The following is a 20,213-nucleotide window of genomic DNA, read 5'->3' on the forward strand; positions in this document are numbered from 1 at the left end:
CCAAGCTCTACTGATAGTGGGAGATCATTAGGATGATGCATAGAATGCATCCAGAGAGAGTGAGGAACCCTGGGGATAGATACTGTCCAATACTAACTCTGCCTTAATAGCCATGAATTTTCTCGGGGGTGAAATTTGGCATGTGGTGGTAAGGTTGTGACTACAGTCAACTTTTGAGCAGCAAAGCAAGTCTTTAAACTCGCGCTCCAATCCACCCACCTGACAGCCGGAACCAAACCTTTCAGTTTCAATTCGACAAAATGTCTGAGAACTTCACAAGGTTTCCCCATCATGTGTAGATCATTGTTTTTTTTAAAAAAAAACTTTTATTGAATTATTAACAACTGTACATCGTCTTCTGAAATCACAAAGTTAAGTTGCTACATACTCTGGTGTTGATGATTTAGACTTAAACACTTCACCAACTTGCTAAGTGGTTTCTGAATGACTCAGTCACCAGCATTTCCACATTATGTACATTTCTGCTCAGTTTTGTGTTTATTTAGAAAAAAAAAGAAACAATTTAGACACAAGCATTAGGAAAAAAAAAAGTTAATCCAAAACAAGTCCTGCCAATTATTTTATCTTGGGGTTGGGGTTGGATGGGAGGGAGTTAATCAACATTGTATCAATTGCTCAATTACATTTAGAAAACAAGAGAAAAATGAATCAGCAAAGTTAGCCCACGGAAACTCAGAACACAACTAAACTAACTTGGTTCTTGAGCAATGTTAGTGACTAAGGGTCGCCATTTATACTTTCATAGAAACTGCCACTCCGTGACCATCACTGAGCCCTGGTACAACTGGGACACAGGTCACTGCTGGTGACTCGCAGCAAGTTACACTGAAGTTACAAAGCAGTAAAATTGGAAGAGGAAGAAAACAATGTAAAGGACGAGTGGAAGAAAAACAAGCAGAAAGAGAAGGATCTTCTCTCCTACACCTCATCCCCAAACCAAAGGGCGTGAGGGGAGGTATCAAATCAGAGACAGAGCAATGTTATGAGCATTGAAGAGCTCCAATTGTCAAAGCAAAGGGAAAAAGCAGGTCTGAGAGAATGGAGCCAGGGAGAAAGGGAGAGCCACAGCAATGGGGTCAAAGTCTCTACCATGTGGGAGGGATGAAAGTATCAGGTTGTTCAATATTGGCACCATACAGTCTCCCCCACCAACACACACATGGACAGACCCACCCACCTCTCCTCAGAAAACACTCAGAAGCAATCCCCATTGCTCTTTGGAACAGCATTTTCCAGGACAAATCTAACAGAAACATAAAATATAGCCAGTACCCAAAAGTAGCAAAGGGAAAACAGGACAGACGCGCACACAGACAGACGCGCACACAGACAGACGCGCACACAGACAGACGCGCACACAGACAGACGCGCACACAGACAGACGCGACTTTGCAGTACTTCACTCTTGCTGCTCGATTAAAAAGTAAAAATAAAACAGACTCTTATTTGCAGTAATACTGCACCACTGGCGATCTGGGATTTAAACATATACAGACCAGATTAAAACAGAATCTAGATGGTGTGCATTTGATTGCCTGAAGCAGAGAAAGCCATGGTATGGGCGGGGTCGGGCGGGGTGGGGGTTGAAATTTGTTGGCAGACTTTTTGTTTTAAAAAATCACTTTGAAAAGTCTGTATTCTTGATCAGTAGTTTCAAAGAATTTTTCCTCGTTTGTATTCAGGAGGCAAATTGAAAAAAAAGACTCAAATCCATTCTGCAGATTCCCTGAGCAGTGTCACCAACATTGCATTATATTCATTTCCTTCTCTCCCTCCTGGAAGCAGAGAGGGAGGAGAGTGAAGGACAGACGACGGACAGAGGAAAGGAGGGAGGAGGAGCAGGAAGGGAGGGAGGGGAGCGAGGGAGGGGGAAAAGAGGTGCCACTCGACAACAACGTTGCACTTGAATCAAAAGTGGACACTTGAGGATTTGACGGGCCATTGGTAGGAACTTGCACTTTTAAGGTTGCCCCTTCTCCCTCCCTCCTCCTCCCCCGCCCTCCCCCCCGCACAACCTCCCCCGTCCATTCTTTTTCAGATGAACAAATTCTCTTCCGGTTTCAGTGGCAAACTTCTAAAGCACCTTTATCGTTCCTCTCCCGCCGTGAAAAAGATTCAAACCTCACCGGGTTTGTCCGAGAAGCTGGTGCCATGCTCGCGTTCCACTGCGTCGACACCCAGAACGTGCTCGGACACACCCAGGGTCACGCAGAGGAAATCTCCCACTGTCACCACGTTATTTACAGTACATGTAATATGTCCATAGCAGATGAAGCACTGCTTCATTCCGAAGTTCAAAAGCATCCCTCTCGCAAAAGCACTCGCCCCCTCAGCGGGTGCAGTGCCTCTTCTGTGCTCAACAGATTTACCTCCATTAGGTTAAATGAAGAAAAAAAGTCTTCAACTCCCAAGTCTCGGAGAAATCATGAACCTCAAAATATTTCAGATTCAAAACAGGCCACCACAAGCCTTTCTTCACAGCCGGAAAGGCAGCTCAAATCCTGCATATCCCAGACAAGCAATCTATTGTAAACTAGGCCTCGTTAGGTTGACTGCAATGCCAAATACGTTCCTTCTCATTTTTAAAAGCTGTTATTTTGAACCAGAGCAAATCGGTCCCTGAATCCCACAGTTTAAAGTGCCGCTGTAGTCCTGCTGTCTTCAGTAGATGACCTCATAGACTGTTGCTTTCTTGTCACCCGATCCTGTGACAATGTATTTATCATCAGCTGAGATATCACAACTTAAAACAGATGATGATTCCTTTGACTAGAGCGGGAAGGGGAGGGGAAGAAAATACACGGTTTTAGAAAGGACATGAGCTGGTAAGAAATTAAATGATATTTCTTTACATTTTCTATGCCCTCATACTATGGTCACACCCCTCGTTAGCCAGCACCCTTTTTCACAAGGCATGGTTGAGATAGGGACCATCTTTTTGGCAAGGGCAGCATTGGCAAGAATAAGTCCCAAGGTGGAATACAATTAACCCGGAAGAGATTCGCTGTTTCGTGCCCATGTTAGTCGATTACGCCTTCTACTCTGAAACGCTCTCCAATTGTATCACGGTTTCAGGAAAGAGTGAGCCCAGTCAGGGAATAACAGGCTATTCAACTGCAGAGGGCATCACTCCGCACATCAGCTCCTCACCCTACACCCAAAACACAAGGACAAACACTTTCCATCAGGAGTGGCTGGGCTCTGATCAGGAGCAGGACTATTCCAGGCACAGACTCAATAGGCTGAATGGTCTCCTTCTGGGTCTAATGTTCTGTATTTGGCCTGAAGCTCCCAGGATTGGGAGATTCAGCTCTAAGAAAAAAATCTTTGTACGCTATTGCTCACTAGCCTTAAAACTAGTGAGGTGATGTCACAAGACAGTCAAGAAACATCCAATCAGACAATGGAAAACCTGTTCTCTTTCCAATTGGCTGTGGGAAGATGGGGCGGGTCAGGCAGCCAATGACGAGAGAGCCGGGGCAGGGTGGCTGGAGGCAGAGGACACATCCAAGGGATGACCCCGTGCAGGGGTATAAACCGAACAGCACTGAGGTCAATTCTAGAATCCCAAACTCGCCTCTCACTGAGGGAGCTCATCCAGAAGTGGGCGAGGAAGGAAGGAAAAAATAAAAGAGTTGAACTTGGAATGTTCTGTGTCTGTGGGCTCATTTTATTTTTCCTTATTTAAAAGAAAAAAATTAAAATTACGAAGGACTTATTTGCTGGAGAAGAGAAGAGAAACAAGACAATGAAGGAAACATCAAAAAGCCTTTGCGGGCACCAAATGATGCCTCCTCTTACCTGGAATATACTGGCACCATATGGTGTTCTCCAGGCATTGAGCAGGTTATCTTTACCAGTGCTGACAAACCACTTACCTATAAAGAACAGAACATACATTTTTTTTTAAAAAGTGTTATCAGAATCTTATTCTCTTATATAAATAAATTATTTGTTCCAATTCTTTAATTGAATCAGTTCATAACCATCAGGAAAGGCTCAACAGACTGGATATTTTTTAAGATAGAAAAGGCTGAGGGGTGACCTAATAGCAGTTTTTAAAATTATAAGAGGGTTCGATAGGGTAGATGTGGAGATGTTGTTCCCATTTGTGGGGTAATTTCAAAACTAGGGGTCATCAAGAAAGGTAGTCACTGAAAATAAGGACATAAGAAATAGGAGCAGGTGAAGGCCATACAGCGCGACAAGCCATTATTCAACATGATTATGGCTGATCTTGGGCTTTAACTCCACTTTCCAGCCCGCTCCCCATATCCTTCAATTCCGAGACACCAAAATTCTGTCTTGTCTTCAATATATTCAGTGATGGAGCACCCACAACCAGAGAGGTAGGGAATTCCAGAGACACTCAACCCTGAGTGGAGACATTTCTCCTCACCTCAGCCCTAAATGCTGAGACTGTGCGCCCAAGTTCTAGATTCCCCAGCCAGGAGAAACCACCTTTCAGTACCTACCCTATCACGCCCCTTCATTATTCCTGAATGCCTCAAACAAGATCACCGCCCCTTCTGCTAAACCCTGGCGATCATGAACCAAATCTACTCAGGCACTCACCATGGGGCAACCCATCTCATCCCAGGGCCAATCTAGTAAACCTTCACTGTACCACCTCAAGTGCAAGTACAACCTTCCTTAAATATAGAAAGCAAAACTACACAGTGTATTCCAAATGTGGTCTCAGCCAAGCCCTGTACAACTGTTGCCGGACTTCTTTATTCTTCTACTCCAAACCCCTTGCAATAAAGCCCAACATGCCATTTGCTTTCCTGATTGCTTGCTATACCCACACGCTATCTTTTTGTGTTCCTTGTACGAGCACACCCAAGTCACTCTAAACACAACAATTACAAGTTTTGCGCCTTTTAAAAAATATTCTGCTTTTCTATTCTTATGACCAAAGTGAATAATTTCACACTTCCCCACATTATACTCCATCTGACATCTTGTTACCCCCTCACTTATCTGGTTATCATCTGTGTCCTTGTCACAACTTGCATTTCCGCCTAGCTTTATATTATCAGAAAACTTAGATACATCACTCTCCGTTTCTTTGTCCAAGTCATCAATATAAATTGCAAATAACCGAGGCCCCAGCACTGATCCTTTTGGCATTCAACTGGTCCCAGCCTGCCAACTTGAAAAAGTGTCCCATTTATCCCCACACTCTATTCCTTAATCAATCTGCAAATATATCACCCCAACTGAATGAGCCCAGAAGGCTGTGGAGGCCAGGTCATTGAGTGTATTTAAGACCGAGATAGATAGGTTCTTGATTGGTAATGGGGATCAAAGTTTATGGGGAGAAGGCGGGAGAATGGGGTTGAGAAACTTATCAGCCATGATTGAATGGCGGAGCAGACTCGATGGGCCGAATGGCCTAATTTCTGTCCCTGTGTCTTATGGTCTTATCTTGTTATTTGGTTGTGGCAGATTTGAGATCAGCTATCAAGCTGCAAAGATAATTTTTGTTCATGGGACATATTTCTTCGGATTCTCCAGGTAAATCCCAAATGTGTCCTCAGGGCAGGTAATAAACTGAAGCAAACAAAACAAAAAGGTGGGGAAATCCTTCAGCCTGGCCAGTCTTGCGTCCAAATAAACCAGACAGGTGTGGCCCAGTATTGCATTTGCCTCCACTTTCAGTGTGACTTTGTGCACGTTTCTGTACAAAGATCTTCTTGCTCTTCTCCATATTACCCATTTTGTTCAGTGATCGCTTCCTTCTAGCCACCGACTGCCACACTCAAGGTCATCCATCTTGAGTGGCACCTGTTTGAATGCTTTTTTGGAAATCCAATTATACTACGTCTACTGGTTCCCTTTTATCTACCCTACTAGTTAAAAATCATCAAAAAACTCTAATAAGTTTGTCAAACAGAATTTCCCTTTCATAGAACATGTCAACATGGTTTTATTACATGCTTTTCCAAGTGCATCCTTAAAACTTCCTTAATAGTAGATTCCAGCACTTTCCCGATGACTGACGTAAGGTTAACTGATTTCCGGTTTTCTATCTCCCTCCTTTCCTGAATAGCAGTGTTACATTTGCTAACTTCCAATCTGCTGGGACCATTCCAAAATCTAGGGAATTTTGTAAAATCGTAGCCAATGCATCCACTATCTCTTCATCTACCTCTGATGTAGGCCATCAGGTCCTGGGGGTTTTAACCCCTTCAGTTTCTCTAGCACTTTTTCTCTTCTGATATTAATTATCTTAATTTCCTCACTTTTATTAGGCCCTAGGTCACCCTCTATTTCTGGTAATGCAACTCGTGTCACCTATGAAGGCAGAAACAAAATATTTGGTCTCTGCCATTTTCTCATTCCCCAACATAATTTCTCCTCTCTGCTTCTAAGGGACCAAGTAATGTTTACTTTAGTTTGTCTCTGCCTTCTTATACAAAGTTTTGTAAAAACTTATACAAAGTTTTTACAATCTGTTTTTATATTCCTGGATACTTTACTCTCGGGTTCTATTTTTTCCCCTTTTCATCAAGTTTTTGATGGCCCCCTTTGCTGGTTTCTAAAACATTCCCAATCCTCAGACTTACTAATATTCTTCGCAACCTTATAATCCTCTTCTAATCTATTATCCTCAGCCTTCTTAGTAAGTCAGATAGATCATTCTTGAGAGTTTTGTTTTGCAATAAAATGTTTTTGTTGAACATTTTGAATTGTTTCTTTAAATGTTTCCCACTGTTTATTTATCACCATACCTTTTAGTCTATTTACCCAATCAACCTTAGCTAGCTCCACCCTGACACCTATGGCATTGGCTTTGTTTAAGCTGAAGTTTATTATTTGTGATTGGAGTACATCATTTTCAAACCTAATATGGAATCAAATCCACGTTATGATCACTATTTCCCAGTGGATCTTTTACTAAGAGGACATTACTAATTAACCCTGCCTCATGGCACAATACTAGATCTAAGATCCTCTAAATCCAGTAGGGAATTCAGGGGGTAGAAGTAAAAATCACCACAGCCTGGAAAAAATTCAAACTCTCCACTTACCACAGTATGCAAATTTAAGTGATAGGACACAGCTCTCATGCAAGTGAAGCTGATACTTGTCGGGCTTGGTGTGATGCAGTACTTCCACATTGCTGCTCTCCATACCCACTGCTAACCACTCACCAGTAGGGCAATAGCCTAGAGAGAAGATCTGCACAGGAAGGGGAAGACAAAAATTCAGTGATGGCTAATGCCAGTGGAAGCCTGCAAATGTTGAACAGAAGGCGGTTAATAAGGCATTACACATGTAAACCAAATCAATTAGGTTCATTTCTATAGGGATAGGATTATAAAGCAGAAAAGTTATGTCAAAACTTGGAGAACTTTGCTTTGGTCACATTTGGAAATCATTCTGGTCTCCATATTATAAAACTATAGAAGCATTGGTGAAGGTGCAAAGAAAAGAAATTCACAAGGACTGGGAGGATATACTTAACAGAAAAAGGGGCTGAACAGCCTGGGGCGCTTTCCGCTTTTAGAGAAGGCTGAAGAGAGTGACCTGACAGAGGTCTTTAAGATACTGAATGGTAAACAAAGAAAATGCTTCCACTTGTAGGGAAGTCCAAAAGCAGAGGTCATAAATATGATCCTCACTAATAAATCCAATAGGGAATTCAGGAGAAACTTCCTTACCCAGAGAATGGTGGGAATTTGGAACTAATAGCCTGAAAGGGAAATTGCTACAATTATGAGATTTATAAGATTGTTATGTTTTGGGCCCATGAAGGGGGTCACATGACCTGCTCCGACGTTTGCCTGACAGCAAGCCTGGGCGGTTTGATTGTTAGAGAATAAGGATGCCCAGATTGTTTTACTGGGAAGAAGGTGCAAGGTGTTTACAGTTGGAGATAATGGCAGTTGTGTGCTAACAGTGGATAGACTGTGGATCTCAAAGTCCCAGAAAGAAGTGTTGAGAATGTTGCATTGTAAACAGCTGTGCTTTAAACAGTCCATTTGCTTCCAAGATAAAAGAGTGCTAGGGTTCAAGAATAGCTATTCAGCATTTCTACCTGGATACAAGGCCCATGTGATTCATGTTGCCATGGAGTTGGCTTTGAAAGAGGACTAGTTTCTCAGATACCCCTGAAACTTTCAAGACAAGTTAAATCTGCTAGGATAGGGTTGTAAAGAAAGCTCTTGGCATACTGGCCTTCATAAATCAAAGTATTGAGTATAGGAGTTGGGATGTTATGGTGAGGTTGTATAAGACATTGGTGAGGCCAACTTTGGAGTATTGTGTGCAGTTCTGGTCGCCTAACTACAGGAAGGATATCAGTAAGATTGAAAGAGTGCAGAGAAGATTTACTAGGATGTTGCCGGGTCTTCAGGAGTTGAGTTACAGGGAAAGATTAAACAGGTTAGGACTTTATTCCTTGGAGCGTAGAAGAATGAGGGGAGATTTGATAGAAGTTTACAAAATTATGAGGGGTAGGGGTATAGACAGAGTAAATGCGAGTAGGCTCTTTCCATTTAGATTAGGAGAGATAAACACGAGAGGACATGGCTTTAGGGTGAAAGGGGAAAGGTTTAGGGGGAACATTAGGGGGAACTTCTTCACTCAGAGTGGTGGGAGTGTGGAACGAGTTGCCATCTGACATGGTAAATGCGGGCTCACTCTTAAGTTTTAAGAATAAATTAGATAGATACATGGATGGGAGAGGTCTGGAGGGTTATGGACTGGGTGCAGGTCAATGGGACTAGCGGAATAATATTTCGAAGGGGCCGAATGGCCTGTTTTTCTGTGCTGTAGTGTTCTATGGTTCTATGATCTGGGGCAGAGAGAGAGGGAGAGCAGCTATAGGTGGCAAGATGCTCTGCTTCACCATGCAGGAATGCGGGTGGGAGCTCAAGTTCAGATCGAAAAGACCAAATTCATGGGGAGTTAAAACAAAGCTGGAAGATTTGTCCAGCTTGTGGAGGAAAAGAAACACTCACTGTGAAGGAGAGTTTCTGAGATTAAAAAGGACGCAGGCCGAGAAAGGAAAAGAACAAAGTAAACCCTTGGAAGCAAAGATTCACCTTGGAATGGTTCCTGGAAAATTGAATGTCTAGTTAAAGGGCAGGAAAGTATATCTGTAAAGTGCGTTTTCAGTTCTGTTATAAGAAAAAAGGGAACGTTCTGTTTTGTGGTTTAAAATATAAATTGCCCACAAAGATATTGTTTAGTCGATAGCTTACGTCACAGTAAAAGTCTTAAGACATGAAATCTTGTTGCATCATCCTTTCAGCTGTTAACTGGAAATTCAAATTTCTTTTAAAAAGTTATCAGTCTCTATGGGGATCAAAATCTAGACAGGCACGGGGGAATCGAGGGATATGCTGATAGGTGAGAAGAGGTGGTGTGGGAGGCAAATTGTGTAGAGGATAAATTCCAACATAGACCGAATGACCTGTTTCTGTGCTGTAGACTCAATGTTGAGCACAGATTGAATACAGGTTTTCCAAAATTATATAAAAGAACAAACTCTTATTTATAAGCTTTTTACAATCTCCAAGGGCTGGAAGGCCAATGAAGAACTTTGAGAGATGCAATGTTACATGTAGACAAATCATTATATAAAAAGGGTTTTGAAGGGGTAATTAGCATGGGTCATTTCCAGCGGTTAGCAGAATTGCTGGTCGAAGGATTTTTCAAGAGAAAAAGGAAGGAATGGAGGAGAAGAATTGTTGTCCACCAATCCCACAAGCCTAGAGAATGTTAGAATTGTGGAGCTCATGTTGAGCTTGCTACTCCATGCAGTGAGTGAGGCAATAGTATAGATGTACTTAAGGAGAAACTAGGTAAACGTGAGGAAGTAAGGAATAGGAGAATGTGTGTTGGATGAGCAGAGTGGCTGGAGACCCACGTGGAAGATAAACACTGATATAGACCAGCAGGACCGAATGGCCTATTTCAATGTCGCAGATTCTATGCAATTTAAGACAAGTAGTTATTCAGGCGGCAACTGATTTTGTGGGAACCTTATGAATTCACGCTACAGACAGGTAAAGGTTTGGGGTATTGCTGACTGCGCTCTGACAGGTAAAGCTCTCTCTTACCCCATTACTCATAGAATGTAGAAGAGATGTGGATAGAGCAGGGAAGGGAGATGATAGTAGGCAGGGCCAAAACAACATCAGTGATGTGCCAAATGTCATCCTCCTGTTCTGTACCTTTGGATTTGATGGTAACTGAAGGATTAATAAATGCGACCCACCAACATTTTAACAAACAGATGTGCAAAGCCCTAGCCATATAACTAGTCCTTAAAATCCTGGGTTTGTTGGAGAGGACAGAGTGAGCTGTATGATAGAGCGAGGTACTGATGTAACAGTGATGGGAGCAATCCTTTGTTGCATAAGTACTATATTTGGACAAGGCCACAGTGTATTGCTTAAATGACACGTCCCCTATTGTCTTGCCTGTAGGTCGAGTGGGAACAATGTAAATTGGGAAATAATCAGACCAGGAAGAGAAGGTTGAGTGGCAGCAGTTTCAACAAGTTACACTGTTATGTAATTAAATGCTTCTTTCAACAGTTAATGGGATTGGACACCTACCAATACCAGTCCCAGGGGATAAGACCACACTGGCTCCATTTACGGTCAGACACTCACCTGTGAGGTAAAGTCATGTTGCTGGAGTTGCCTCCCTTCTCGCAGGTCCCAGGACCTCACTGTGTTGTCCAGGCCACCTGTCCATAACTTTGTGCCATCGTGAGAGATATCGATACAACTTGCACCATCTGTGTGCCCTTGGAATTGCCTAACAAAACCACACAAGGACATTCCATTTTCATCATGAACTGTCACTCCCCACCCACTTCACTCCACCCAGCACACACAACAATTTATTTCTCCCCCTTACACGATTCCCAGACCTAAGTGACAAGGAGTGGATTGAATATTAAGCCCCCAATCATCGCAGAGACACCCAGGCTGATGCACTCTCGCTTAAATTGAATGTTAGAGGAAGATAAGCGAATATTTAGAACTTTCTCCATGGCCAGGATCTTTAGATCGGTGAGCAGGGGGGCGGGGCCCAGTCGCTGATGTGTAAAATGACATGGGGATGATGTCAGGCGGAACTCCCGATGTCACTCCGCGTCATTTCAATTCTCGGGTCGGTAGGGGCGCAGCCGAATCAGCTGTGCGCCTGCCGACTTGTCAACGGCCAATTGAGGCCATTTAAAAAAGTAATTAGATAATTAATGGACCTGCCCGTCCAATCTTAAGGTTGGTGGGCAGGCCGGGAGCCCTGGCGGGCTTCAGAGAAAGCATGGAAACCTCATCCCGCCCATGGATGAGGTTCATGAGGGTTTTTAAAAATTTAATAAATGTTTGATTTAAAGTGATGGACGTGTCACAACTCACGTGACAGTGTCTCATGAGGGGACATGTCAGGGAAATTTTGTTTGTGCACCTTGACCATTTTTTAATTTGGCACCGATCTCCCTGAAGCAGCACTTAGCCTCAGGGAGGTGAGTGAGCTCTTTCAAGCGCATGCGCAACAGAGCTCACTCTTGGCTGAGGGAATCCCCCCACCCCACCTACACAGGGAGCGCATAGCATAGTAGGGGTAGTGGGGGTGGGGGGGCGAATTCTTCCCCATATCTCAGAGTTGGGAATGCAGGGCACGAGGTACTACTGACATAAAATTCACCCAGCCACAGGAGAAAATACCCACTTTTGACTGGTCTTTTCCTGTAGGTTCTGTCCTCGGTAGGTGGAAGTGTCAGATGTGGGCCCACACCTCGTCAGCTCAGGGTACCAGATATAGGAATTGCTAGTTACAAATTGGCCAGGGTCCATCTAATTCACCTTCTACCATCCCACGATACAACAATAATGGAATTGTTGACTAATCAGTGATCAAGCTCTATCAGTGAGTCTACAACAGACCCAGACATGAGGTGAGAAAAACCCTCCCCCCCAACGATGGAGAACTTTGGGAACCATACATCCAAAGTTACCAGCTGCTCCTGAGGCACGGTCCACTCCCCACACATCATGTCTCAAGTTACTCGCATACAGGGTCCCAAACTATCGGGTGCCAGTACCTTGTCAGGTAGAGGTGGCAGATGCCAATGGATATTTTACTCAAGTTGTGCAAGTTGGGATGATAAGGGTCAGCAGTTGAGGCCAGTCCATGTACACCTGCTGATGCTGGTGGCCACTGGGCAATGGTGCATTAAAAGGGCTATTAGAACTTGGATGGAAGGACAATGTCTCAACCGCTATAGACCACAACAGCTCATTCATAAAGTCATTATGGCACAGAAGGAGGCCATTCAGCCCATTGAGTCCATGCCAGCTCTCTAGGGCAATCTAGTCAGTCCCACTGCCCCTACTCAATGCCCACAGCCCCTAAAGCGCCAGCACAGGAAACAAAAGCTCCTCCTTTCTGAGCAGCAGGAGAGATGAACTGGGTCTCAGTTTGGTAAACCAGCCAGCAGCCTCACCTGACGAGCGTTTGGTTGTGTAGATCCCAGACGGCTATGTTGCCGTCGCTGCAGCAGGAGAAGCAGACTTTAGCATCGGGGCTGATCGCCAGAGCGTAGCAGGCCGGCGCGGAGGATGTGAGCTCAGCCTTGATCCTCGGCGTGGGGGAGGCGAGGTCCCATATCGTTAGTGTGCTCGCTTCACCTCCTACGATCAGCGTGCGGCCATCAGGTAGAAGTTTGCAGGAACGGATGTAATTATCTCTGTTCTAGGGAGGAGAGGAAAAGTCAAGTTAGACAAGATACTACAGAGGGCACCACTTCTGTGGATGGCCCAGCCTTGACTCAGCAGGAAGGCCTCTCTTCAGAATCATGGGGTTGTCAGGCCAAGTCCCACTGGAGCACAACATTTCAGCCAAAACGCCCAGTGCAGTACTGAGGGAGTGCTACTGTGTTGGAGATGCCTTTTCATGATATTAAACTGAGGCCCAGTCTGCTCTTTTGGATGGATGTTAAAAAGAGTCTAGAACAAAGGGGGCATAACCTTAAAATGAGGAGTGATGGGAGGAAACACGTCACATCAAGGGTAGTGGAAATCTGGAACTTTCTCCCCTAAAAAAGGCGAGGTTAGGTCATTTGAAAAACTTCAAAACTGAGATTGGTTAGGGTTAGGCAAGAGAATTAATGATTGCCAATGTCCAATTGAATAACAGAAGTGTGGTGGGCTGAATGGCCTCCTCCAGTTTGTAAGGGTTCTACTTGAATTGGAAAAGCTGGTTTTCTCTCTCGAGCAGCGGGCTCCTGAGTTCCCCCAAATGGTTTGGGTTTGATCAACCCCACACTTTGCTGCTCTACACGTTTTAGCGCCTTTCACTCCAAGACCCTCCAGAGGTCGAATCAATCATTATAAATCCTTGCAAACTGTTAATTTAATCTCTTTCAAAATGCCTGAGACTGACACATTAACATCAGATCTCAGAGGGCCAAAAAAGCTAGACTATCCTGCCATTCAATTAGGGTAATGTCTATTTTATTTCGTCCTCTTTTCTTTAGAAAAATAGGTCAGTACAAGCAATCTTTCAGGAAATTAACTATAGTTCACAAGATAGATCTGGTTGAGGGAGAACGTTTAGCTCGTCCTCAATCAGTAGCTCAGTAAGAAGCTACAATCTCCACAACAATCCGTCCATTTGGTACTTGAATGATTCAATGTGTTTTTTAGCTCCGGTGTCCAGCTGGTAAACAAGGAAGCCGTGGCTTAGCAGGTAACACTCTTGCCTCAAGTCAGAAGATTGTGGGTTTGAGTTCCTCCCCCCTCCCACCTCCAGAGTCTCGAGCACTAAAATCCAGAACTGTCAGAAATACCGTCTTTCAGAAGAGACCTTTAAACTGAGGCCCCCTCTGCCCTCTCCGGCAGACACAAAGATCCCGTGGAGTTATTTCGAAGAGCAAGGGAGATCTCCCAAGTGTCTTGGCCAATATTTATCCCTCAATCACCACCATTTTTAAAAAAAAATAATTAATTTGTGGGGTGTGGTCATCGCTGGCTAGGCCAGCATTTATTGCCCATCCCTAATTGCCCTTGTTCAGGAGGCATTTTTAAGAGTTAGCCATGTGGGCCAGACCAGGCGAGGGCAGCAGATTTCCTTCCCTAAAAGGGCACGAGAGAACCAGATGAGTTTTTACAACAATCGACAATGGTTTCACGGTCACCATTCAACTGTTAACTCCAGTTCTAAAGAGTCACGTTGGACTCGATGTTAACTCTGTTTCTCTCTCCACAGATGTTGCCAGACCTGCTGAATTTTTCCAGCACTTTCCGTCTTTATTTCGGATTTCCAGCAGTCGCGGTATTTTATTTTTATTTAAAGAGAGATTCCTCCCTGGTTCCCCAAACCTCAGAAGCTCCTTTGAGCCGATATTAAACCACACGGGCTCTTCATAAAAGGCCCCACCCCTGATGGCAGCGCCACTCTCAATTCTCCAAACCACCTCAAACTGACCCTTCCCCACCCTCCCCTCGTTCCACTTACTAGACAGTCTAACTGGGACACGGGACTCTTGCTGCCGGGTTGACTGATGTCCCAGATTTTGACGCAGCCTTTGCCTCCGGTGTACACGTGCCTCGTGGGGTTGCTGATGGTGACAGCGCACACCACCTCGCCGTGGTTCAAGGTGTTGATCTGCCGGGCGTGACGAGGGATGCCTGGTCCAATGAGGGCATCAGGGGGAAACGGCACTGGCTGCATCTGTCCGTCTGCACTCACGTGAAAGGAATAGGCTCTGGAGGGAAGATTACATTTTTAAAAATGGAACAAAACACAGGTTCACGATTTAAAAAAATTCACACACACTAGGCTGTCCTGGGACATAACCGGTATTCACAAAAATCACAAGGGCCTCTATGAGGCTTGCAAATAGAATCTTACAGCACAGGAGGAGGCCATTCAGCCCATCACGCCTTCACTGGCTCTTTGCAAGGGTTATCCAATTAATCCCACGCCCATGGCCCAGTTTTGCCCTTCAAGTGTTTATCAAATTCCTTTTTGGAAGTTATTATTGAGCCTGCTCCCACTAACTACCCTTACAGACAGCGCTGTCCAGATCACAGCAACTCATTGCGGGAATAAAGGATCTGGTCGTTGCCTCGGTTTCTTCTACCGATCGCCTTAAATCGGTGCCCTCTGGTGACCGACCCTCCTGCTAGTTGAAGCAACTTCTCCTTATCGACTCTATCAAAGCTGCTCACGATTTTGGAGCATCTCAATTAAATCTCCTCTTAACCCTTTCTGCTCCGAGGAAAAGGACCCCCACTTCTCACCAAGTAACTGTCGAGAGATAACGCAAAAGGTTCCCTGTACTCTCGGCCCCGCCCGAGCTCCCGATTCTTATCGTTTTAAGGGTAAGTGGACTTAAGACCGGCGGCTTTAAAAAAATAAACTCCGAAATTACCAAAAAAAAGGGATTAAAACGACTTACGGTTTCCCTCCAGGTATGGCAGCGAGACTGGCAGGGAGCCCCGGAGTTCTCATGTGGGAGTGAGGATCAAAGCCAACCTGTTCCGAGAGATGCAAAGCACTATTCAGTTTACGTTCTCCGACACGCGCTGCCGGTAAAAGGCATGCTTTTAAAATTTAGGGAAAAAAAATCTGGAGTAATTGTGCTAAGAGAGAGTGAAGTTTGTTACGTACACCTCCAAAGCTCACCATAGGAGATCGATAGGCTGCTGCAGCGGCGCTCATCTGCGGCGAGATGCTGTGGAGGCCGGGATACGCCCCGGGACTCGTCAAAGTGCCGTTCATTTCATGGTGGGACATCATGGCGAAGGGGGCATAGGAGCCCGCCAGCGAAATCGGTGCTCGAAGAGTCGGTGCTGGAAACCAAAACACACAAGGCAGAGGGGGGGGGGGTGGGGTCAGTAACTCCTCAGGCAATCGATGAGCAGTTGCATTTACGTAGCGCCTCGTCACAACAAGCTCGCGTGTGCACATGCTACCAACTTGCATTTAGATCCCCGTTAACGCGGGAAACCAGCCCAATGGAGCTCGGGTTGCCAACCCTCCAGATTTGTCCTGGAGTGTCCGAATTAAAAACTGATATCCAGGAATTCGCTGGGAGCAAAAATCCAGGGGGGGAACTCGTAGGAAGGTTGAAAAATAAAACTCCAGGGGTATATTCAACCAGCTTTGGCGCGCCTAAGCACATCTCTAAAAAAACGTAGACACAGACTCACACACACACCTGCACTCACATTCAAAACTCCCACCAATCTGCATTCATAAAACACTCTTAAAATCGGAAAAACAATCCAAGCCATTTCACAAGCATATTCAGAGCAATGCCTATTGTGAGGGGAAAACTCATTCATCACTTATCTGGTGAACCTGGGAGAGGGTAAAATATTACCACATTACATTATAAAAGGTCATTTCTGCGTTACACTAGGGGTTAAAATAAACAATTTACTCAGCATCAATTGTCATTTGTGGGACAGATTTCCAAACCTCTCCCATACTCTGTGCGAAAAAGTCTTTCCTAATTTCATCCCAATTTTTAGACAGTGACCCTTGTCCCGAACTCCAAAACCAGTGGAAATTATTTTTCATTATCTATCAGTGTCTTGAGAACTTTGATCAAATCACCCCCCAACCTTTTAAATTCCACAGAATATAACCCCAGGTTCTGTAATATCTCCTCATAATTTAACCCTTGGAGTTCAGGGATTATTTTTGTAAATCTACACTGCACTCTCTTCCAATGTCAACATATCCTCACTAAGTTGTGGTGCCCAGGACTGCTGGGAGTAGGTTGTAAGTAGGGCGTAATTTTTCAGTCTTCAACAATGGAGCACAAGCCAAACAGAGTCCATTTCACAAAGGTAGGGACAGTTACCTAGCGAGTCAATGCCTGGGGGCTTCCCTGGTCGCAGCCCTGGCGTTGAACTGGTACCAGGGGTTGGGGCATCGTTGCGTGGAGTTGGGGTATTTGACTTCAGCCCAGGGGTCGATGACTTGTCGTTCTGTAAAAAAAGGGAAAAAGTTTCAATACAGACAGGGAGAGTGACAGTGGGTGTATTTGTATAGAAGCCTTTCAGGTCCTTAGGATCTTTCAATCATTTCACAGCCAAATAAGTTCATAAAGGTTCTAAGAAGATCGTCATGTAATATTGTGGATCTGCGAGAGGAATCAACTTCTCTACTGCGTGATCAAAATAGTGGAAACTCTTTCGAGTTACCAACAGCCACAGAATGTAACTCTTTCGAGTACAATCACAGTTCTTGGTTTTCCAGGAGTGGGACATGAACCCACAACCCTCTGATTCAAAGGTGAGGGTGCTATGAACTGAGCCACAGCTGACACCTCCATCAAAATAGTGGAACTCTTACACAAGCCCATCGCTGCACCTGTTACAAATGAGACACTGATTTCACCCCAAAATTATCCCAATGAACTGTGATCACAAATTACTTCTAACGACCACTAAGGGTGCAAAACATAGGGCCGGGCGGGGGGGGAGAAACAGCTGATAATTTCCTGTTATGAGTATCGTGAAACAGGAGTTAGTCTGTAATCCACATGCTCTCTGGGTCTAGCTTAGTGTCTAATGCCCTTCCAAATGCCTATGTTGATTTTTGTGTTTTAAAAAAACACTAACATCAGTTGCAGAGAAACAGCAATGTATAGCACAGAATTCAGCCCAGCTGGTCTGTGCTCCATGCAAACCTCCTCCTACTGAAGCAGCATCACTCCCTCGTGTGTTTGTCTATCTAGCTTCACCTTAAGTGCATTAATACTATTCACATCAAGTACTCCTTGTTGTAGCAAGTTCCTCATTCTAGCCACGGACTGGGTTAAGAAGAATACACGGAATTTACAGCACAAATGGCCATTCAGCCCAACTGGTTCATGTTGGTGTTTGCGCTCTACATGAGTCTCCTCCTATCCTAAAAACCAAAAACTACTGCGGATGCTGGAAAACCAAAACAAAAACAGAATTACCTGGAAAAACTCAGCAGGTCTGGCAGCATCGGCGGAGAAGAAAAGAGTTGACGTTTCGAGTCCTCATGACCCTTCAACAGAACTACTTAATCTCAGCCAATCACATGTTTCCTTTCCCTCTCTCATGAAGTATCTCCTGAATTCCTTTTTAAGTTTGGTTAATGATTTATGCTACGTTTATTAGGATTCAATCATCAAGTTCCAGACAGGCTCAAAGCAATGAACTTAAACCCTTTCAAACTGAAGTGGTGAGTTCAAAAGGCGAGGTGATCCTGGCCAAGTCTTTACCTTGGTTAGAAGAGGCTGGGGAGGGGGTGCGGGGGGTGGAAAAACAGAAACGCGTTGCACTCACGTGGCCCATATCTTTTGTTTTTGATGAAGGTGTGCTGCTTGATGAAGCGACAGAGGCGGGGCTGTTGGGCGCGTCCTTCTTTATTCCACGGGCCTTGTCCAGGCCATTCTCGCGTGGAGAGTGCGTGGGGCTGACACGAGGCGTAGCAGGGTCCTGCAATTTTTAAAAACACAAGCCAAGTTGAAACGAGGCACTGGAAAAGGAGATGAAGCCACGGTTGAAAAGGCAATGCATGTGCAGACACGCACTCACTCACACGAGCACACACTCACTCTCAGGCAATTTAATCAAAAAAAAAAATGCCTTGTTTCCACCAGAAAAGTTGCAGCAAAATTCCTTTGTTGTTATACTGTCAGTTCGTCACAGAGCATTCCGAACCCTCCCACATCATGCATTGCATTGCACAGCAAGTTCAAAAGGTCAAACCTTCAAAGGTCATGGAGGGAGGTTAACCCCAACACTTTCTTTCCTGACAGTTTTCTCTCTTCCCCCACCAACCCTCACCCTGCCACCTCCAAAGGCGCTGTCTCCTGCTACATGGATGCCGACAGCCTTCCCCTAACTCGCCCTAATAAGCGGCCTTGCAGTGTGAGCCTAGAAAGAGCCTGCCAATAAGCCAATCGCTCGGGCGAATGAAATGCTTTTGGGGTGTAGTCACTGCTGTAGGAAGGGAGATGGAGGAGAAGGTTTAAACGCAGCAACTCATGTGTGATCTGGAATGCACTCTCCAAAGGGCGGTGACGCATATTCATCAGCAAAAAGTGAAACTTGAAACAAAGGTTTTCAGGGATGCGAGATCAGGACTAATTAGACAACTCTTTCAAATAGCCAACACCAACATGACGGGCCCAATGGCCTCCTTCTGTGCTATAGGAGTCTGTAGAGGACATCAGGAGTGGGAACGTCGGCCGACTCCCCCCTTCTCTTTGTCACGAACACGGAGACCGACTGCTACCATTTTGGATGAGGTCGGCACTAACCAGGGAATGAGTTAGAGACTGTGCGGGTTCAGGGAGCCCAGTACCACACAAGGTGGCAAATTCATCTGCCAAGTTATTCAAGGATGTGGCCGGTGGTTATATGACAAGTACAAAAGAAACTAGGTGCATGGGAAAGGGGTAACGGAGAGAGGTGAACAGAAGACAAACATTAGGAGCAACTCTGGGAATCTCTCTCGGCAAGACACAAATAAAACAAGTTAAAATCTCCCCCAGGAACAAACTTTGATGCAAAACCTGCAATTTTGACAATAATTTCATTCTCTTCCAAAAGCTTTTGGGTTCAAGAGGTAGAAGAGAAGTACACTGGGCAGAGAGGGGGAAGACCCCTCCAATCCCTTAACCAATATTGAAAAATCCATGTTGTCAGATTATTGACCCAAAGCTCCTTAAAAAGAACCTCAACATGTTAAAATAGCAGTCTCCTCTACTCCGATAATCCCACAAGCACCCCCCAAAAAAATTAAATATAGAGTCACCAGGAATATTATCAGTGCAAGGAGAAGAACAATTAAAATGTTTCTTACCTCATTGGAAACATCCACAACCAAGTCATCACTCTTATCACCATCACTGTCCTAGAGAAGAGAGAAACGGAAGTCAGCCAAAGTCCACTTAAAAAAAGACTTGCGTTCATTTCACAACCAACACTTGCTGCACCTGCTCCATACAGCAACCCTCAGAGTGAAATGCTTCAAATGCAGGTGGCTGGAGTGGGGGTGGAGGTTTAAATGGATACCAAATGGAAATGGAAATCAAAGAGCTCAAGGCAGCATAGAAGAACTTGCCTTTATATAGCACCTTACACAACCTCGGGATGTCACAAAGTGCTTTACAGCCAGTGAAGTACTTATTGAAATGTTATCACTGTTGCAATGTAGGAAAT

The 20,213-nt window shown here is 44.7% G+C and overlaps 1 protein-coding gene across 2 annotated transcripts in view; it reads right to left on the minus strand.

Moving 5' to 3' along the window:
• Positions 1-314: 314 nt before the first annotated feature.
• Positions 315-20,213, minus strand: part of LOC144668276 (transducin-like enhancer protein 3) — a 36,865-nt gene continuing 16,966 nt past the window's right edge. The window contains exons 5-15 of one of the 2 annotated variants that reach the window (XM_078530096.1): positions 19,855-19,905; positions 18,330-18,482; positions 16,871-16,997; positions 15,685-15,851; positions 15,458-15,534; positions 14,512-14,761; positions 12,500-12,747; positions 10,656-10,803; positions 7,059-7,209; positions 3,823-3,899; positions 315-2,790 (exon numbers count right to left, since the gene is read on the minus strand). In XM_078530096.1, the coding sequence (XP_078386222.1) occupies positions 2,683-2,790; positions 3,823-3,899; positions 7,059-7,209; positions 10,656-10,803; positions 12,500-12,747; positions 14,512-14,761; positions 15,458-15,534; positions 15,685-15,851; positions 16,871-16,997; positions 18,330-18,482; positions 19,855-19,905 (1,557 nt within the window). In that variant the 3' untranslated portion in view covers positions 315-2,682. Of the gene's footprint in view, positions 2,791-3,822; positions 3,900-7,058; positions 7,210-10,655; positions 10,804-12,499; positions 12,748-14,511; positions 14,762-15,457; positions 15,535-15,669; positions 15,852-16,870; positions 16,998-18,329; positions 18,483-19,854; positions 19,906-20,213 lie in introns of both variants that reach the window. The other variant, XM_078530095.1, reaches the window with a different exon arrangement.

Source organism: Cetorhinus maximus, chromosome 26 (assembly GCF_964194155.1).
Source record: "Cetorhinus maximus chromosome 26, sCetMax3.hap1.1, whole genome shotgun sequence".
Lineage (NCBI taxonomy): Eukaryota > Metazoa > Chordata > Chondrichthyes > Lamniformes > Cetorhinidae > Cetorhinus > Cetorhinus maximus.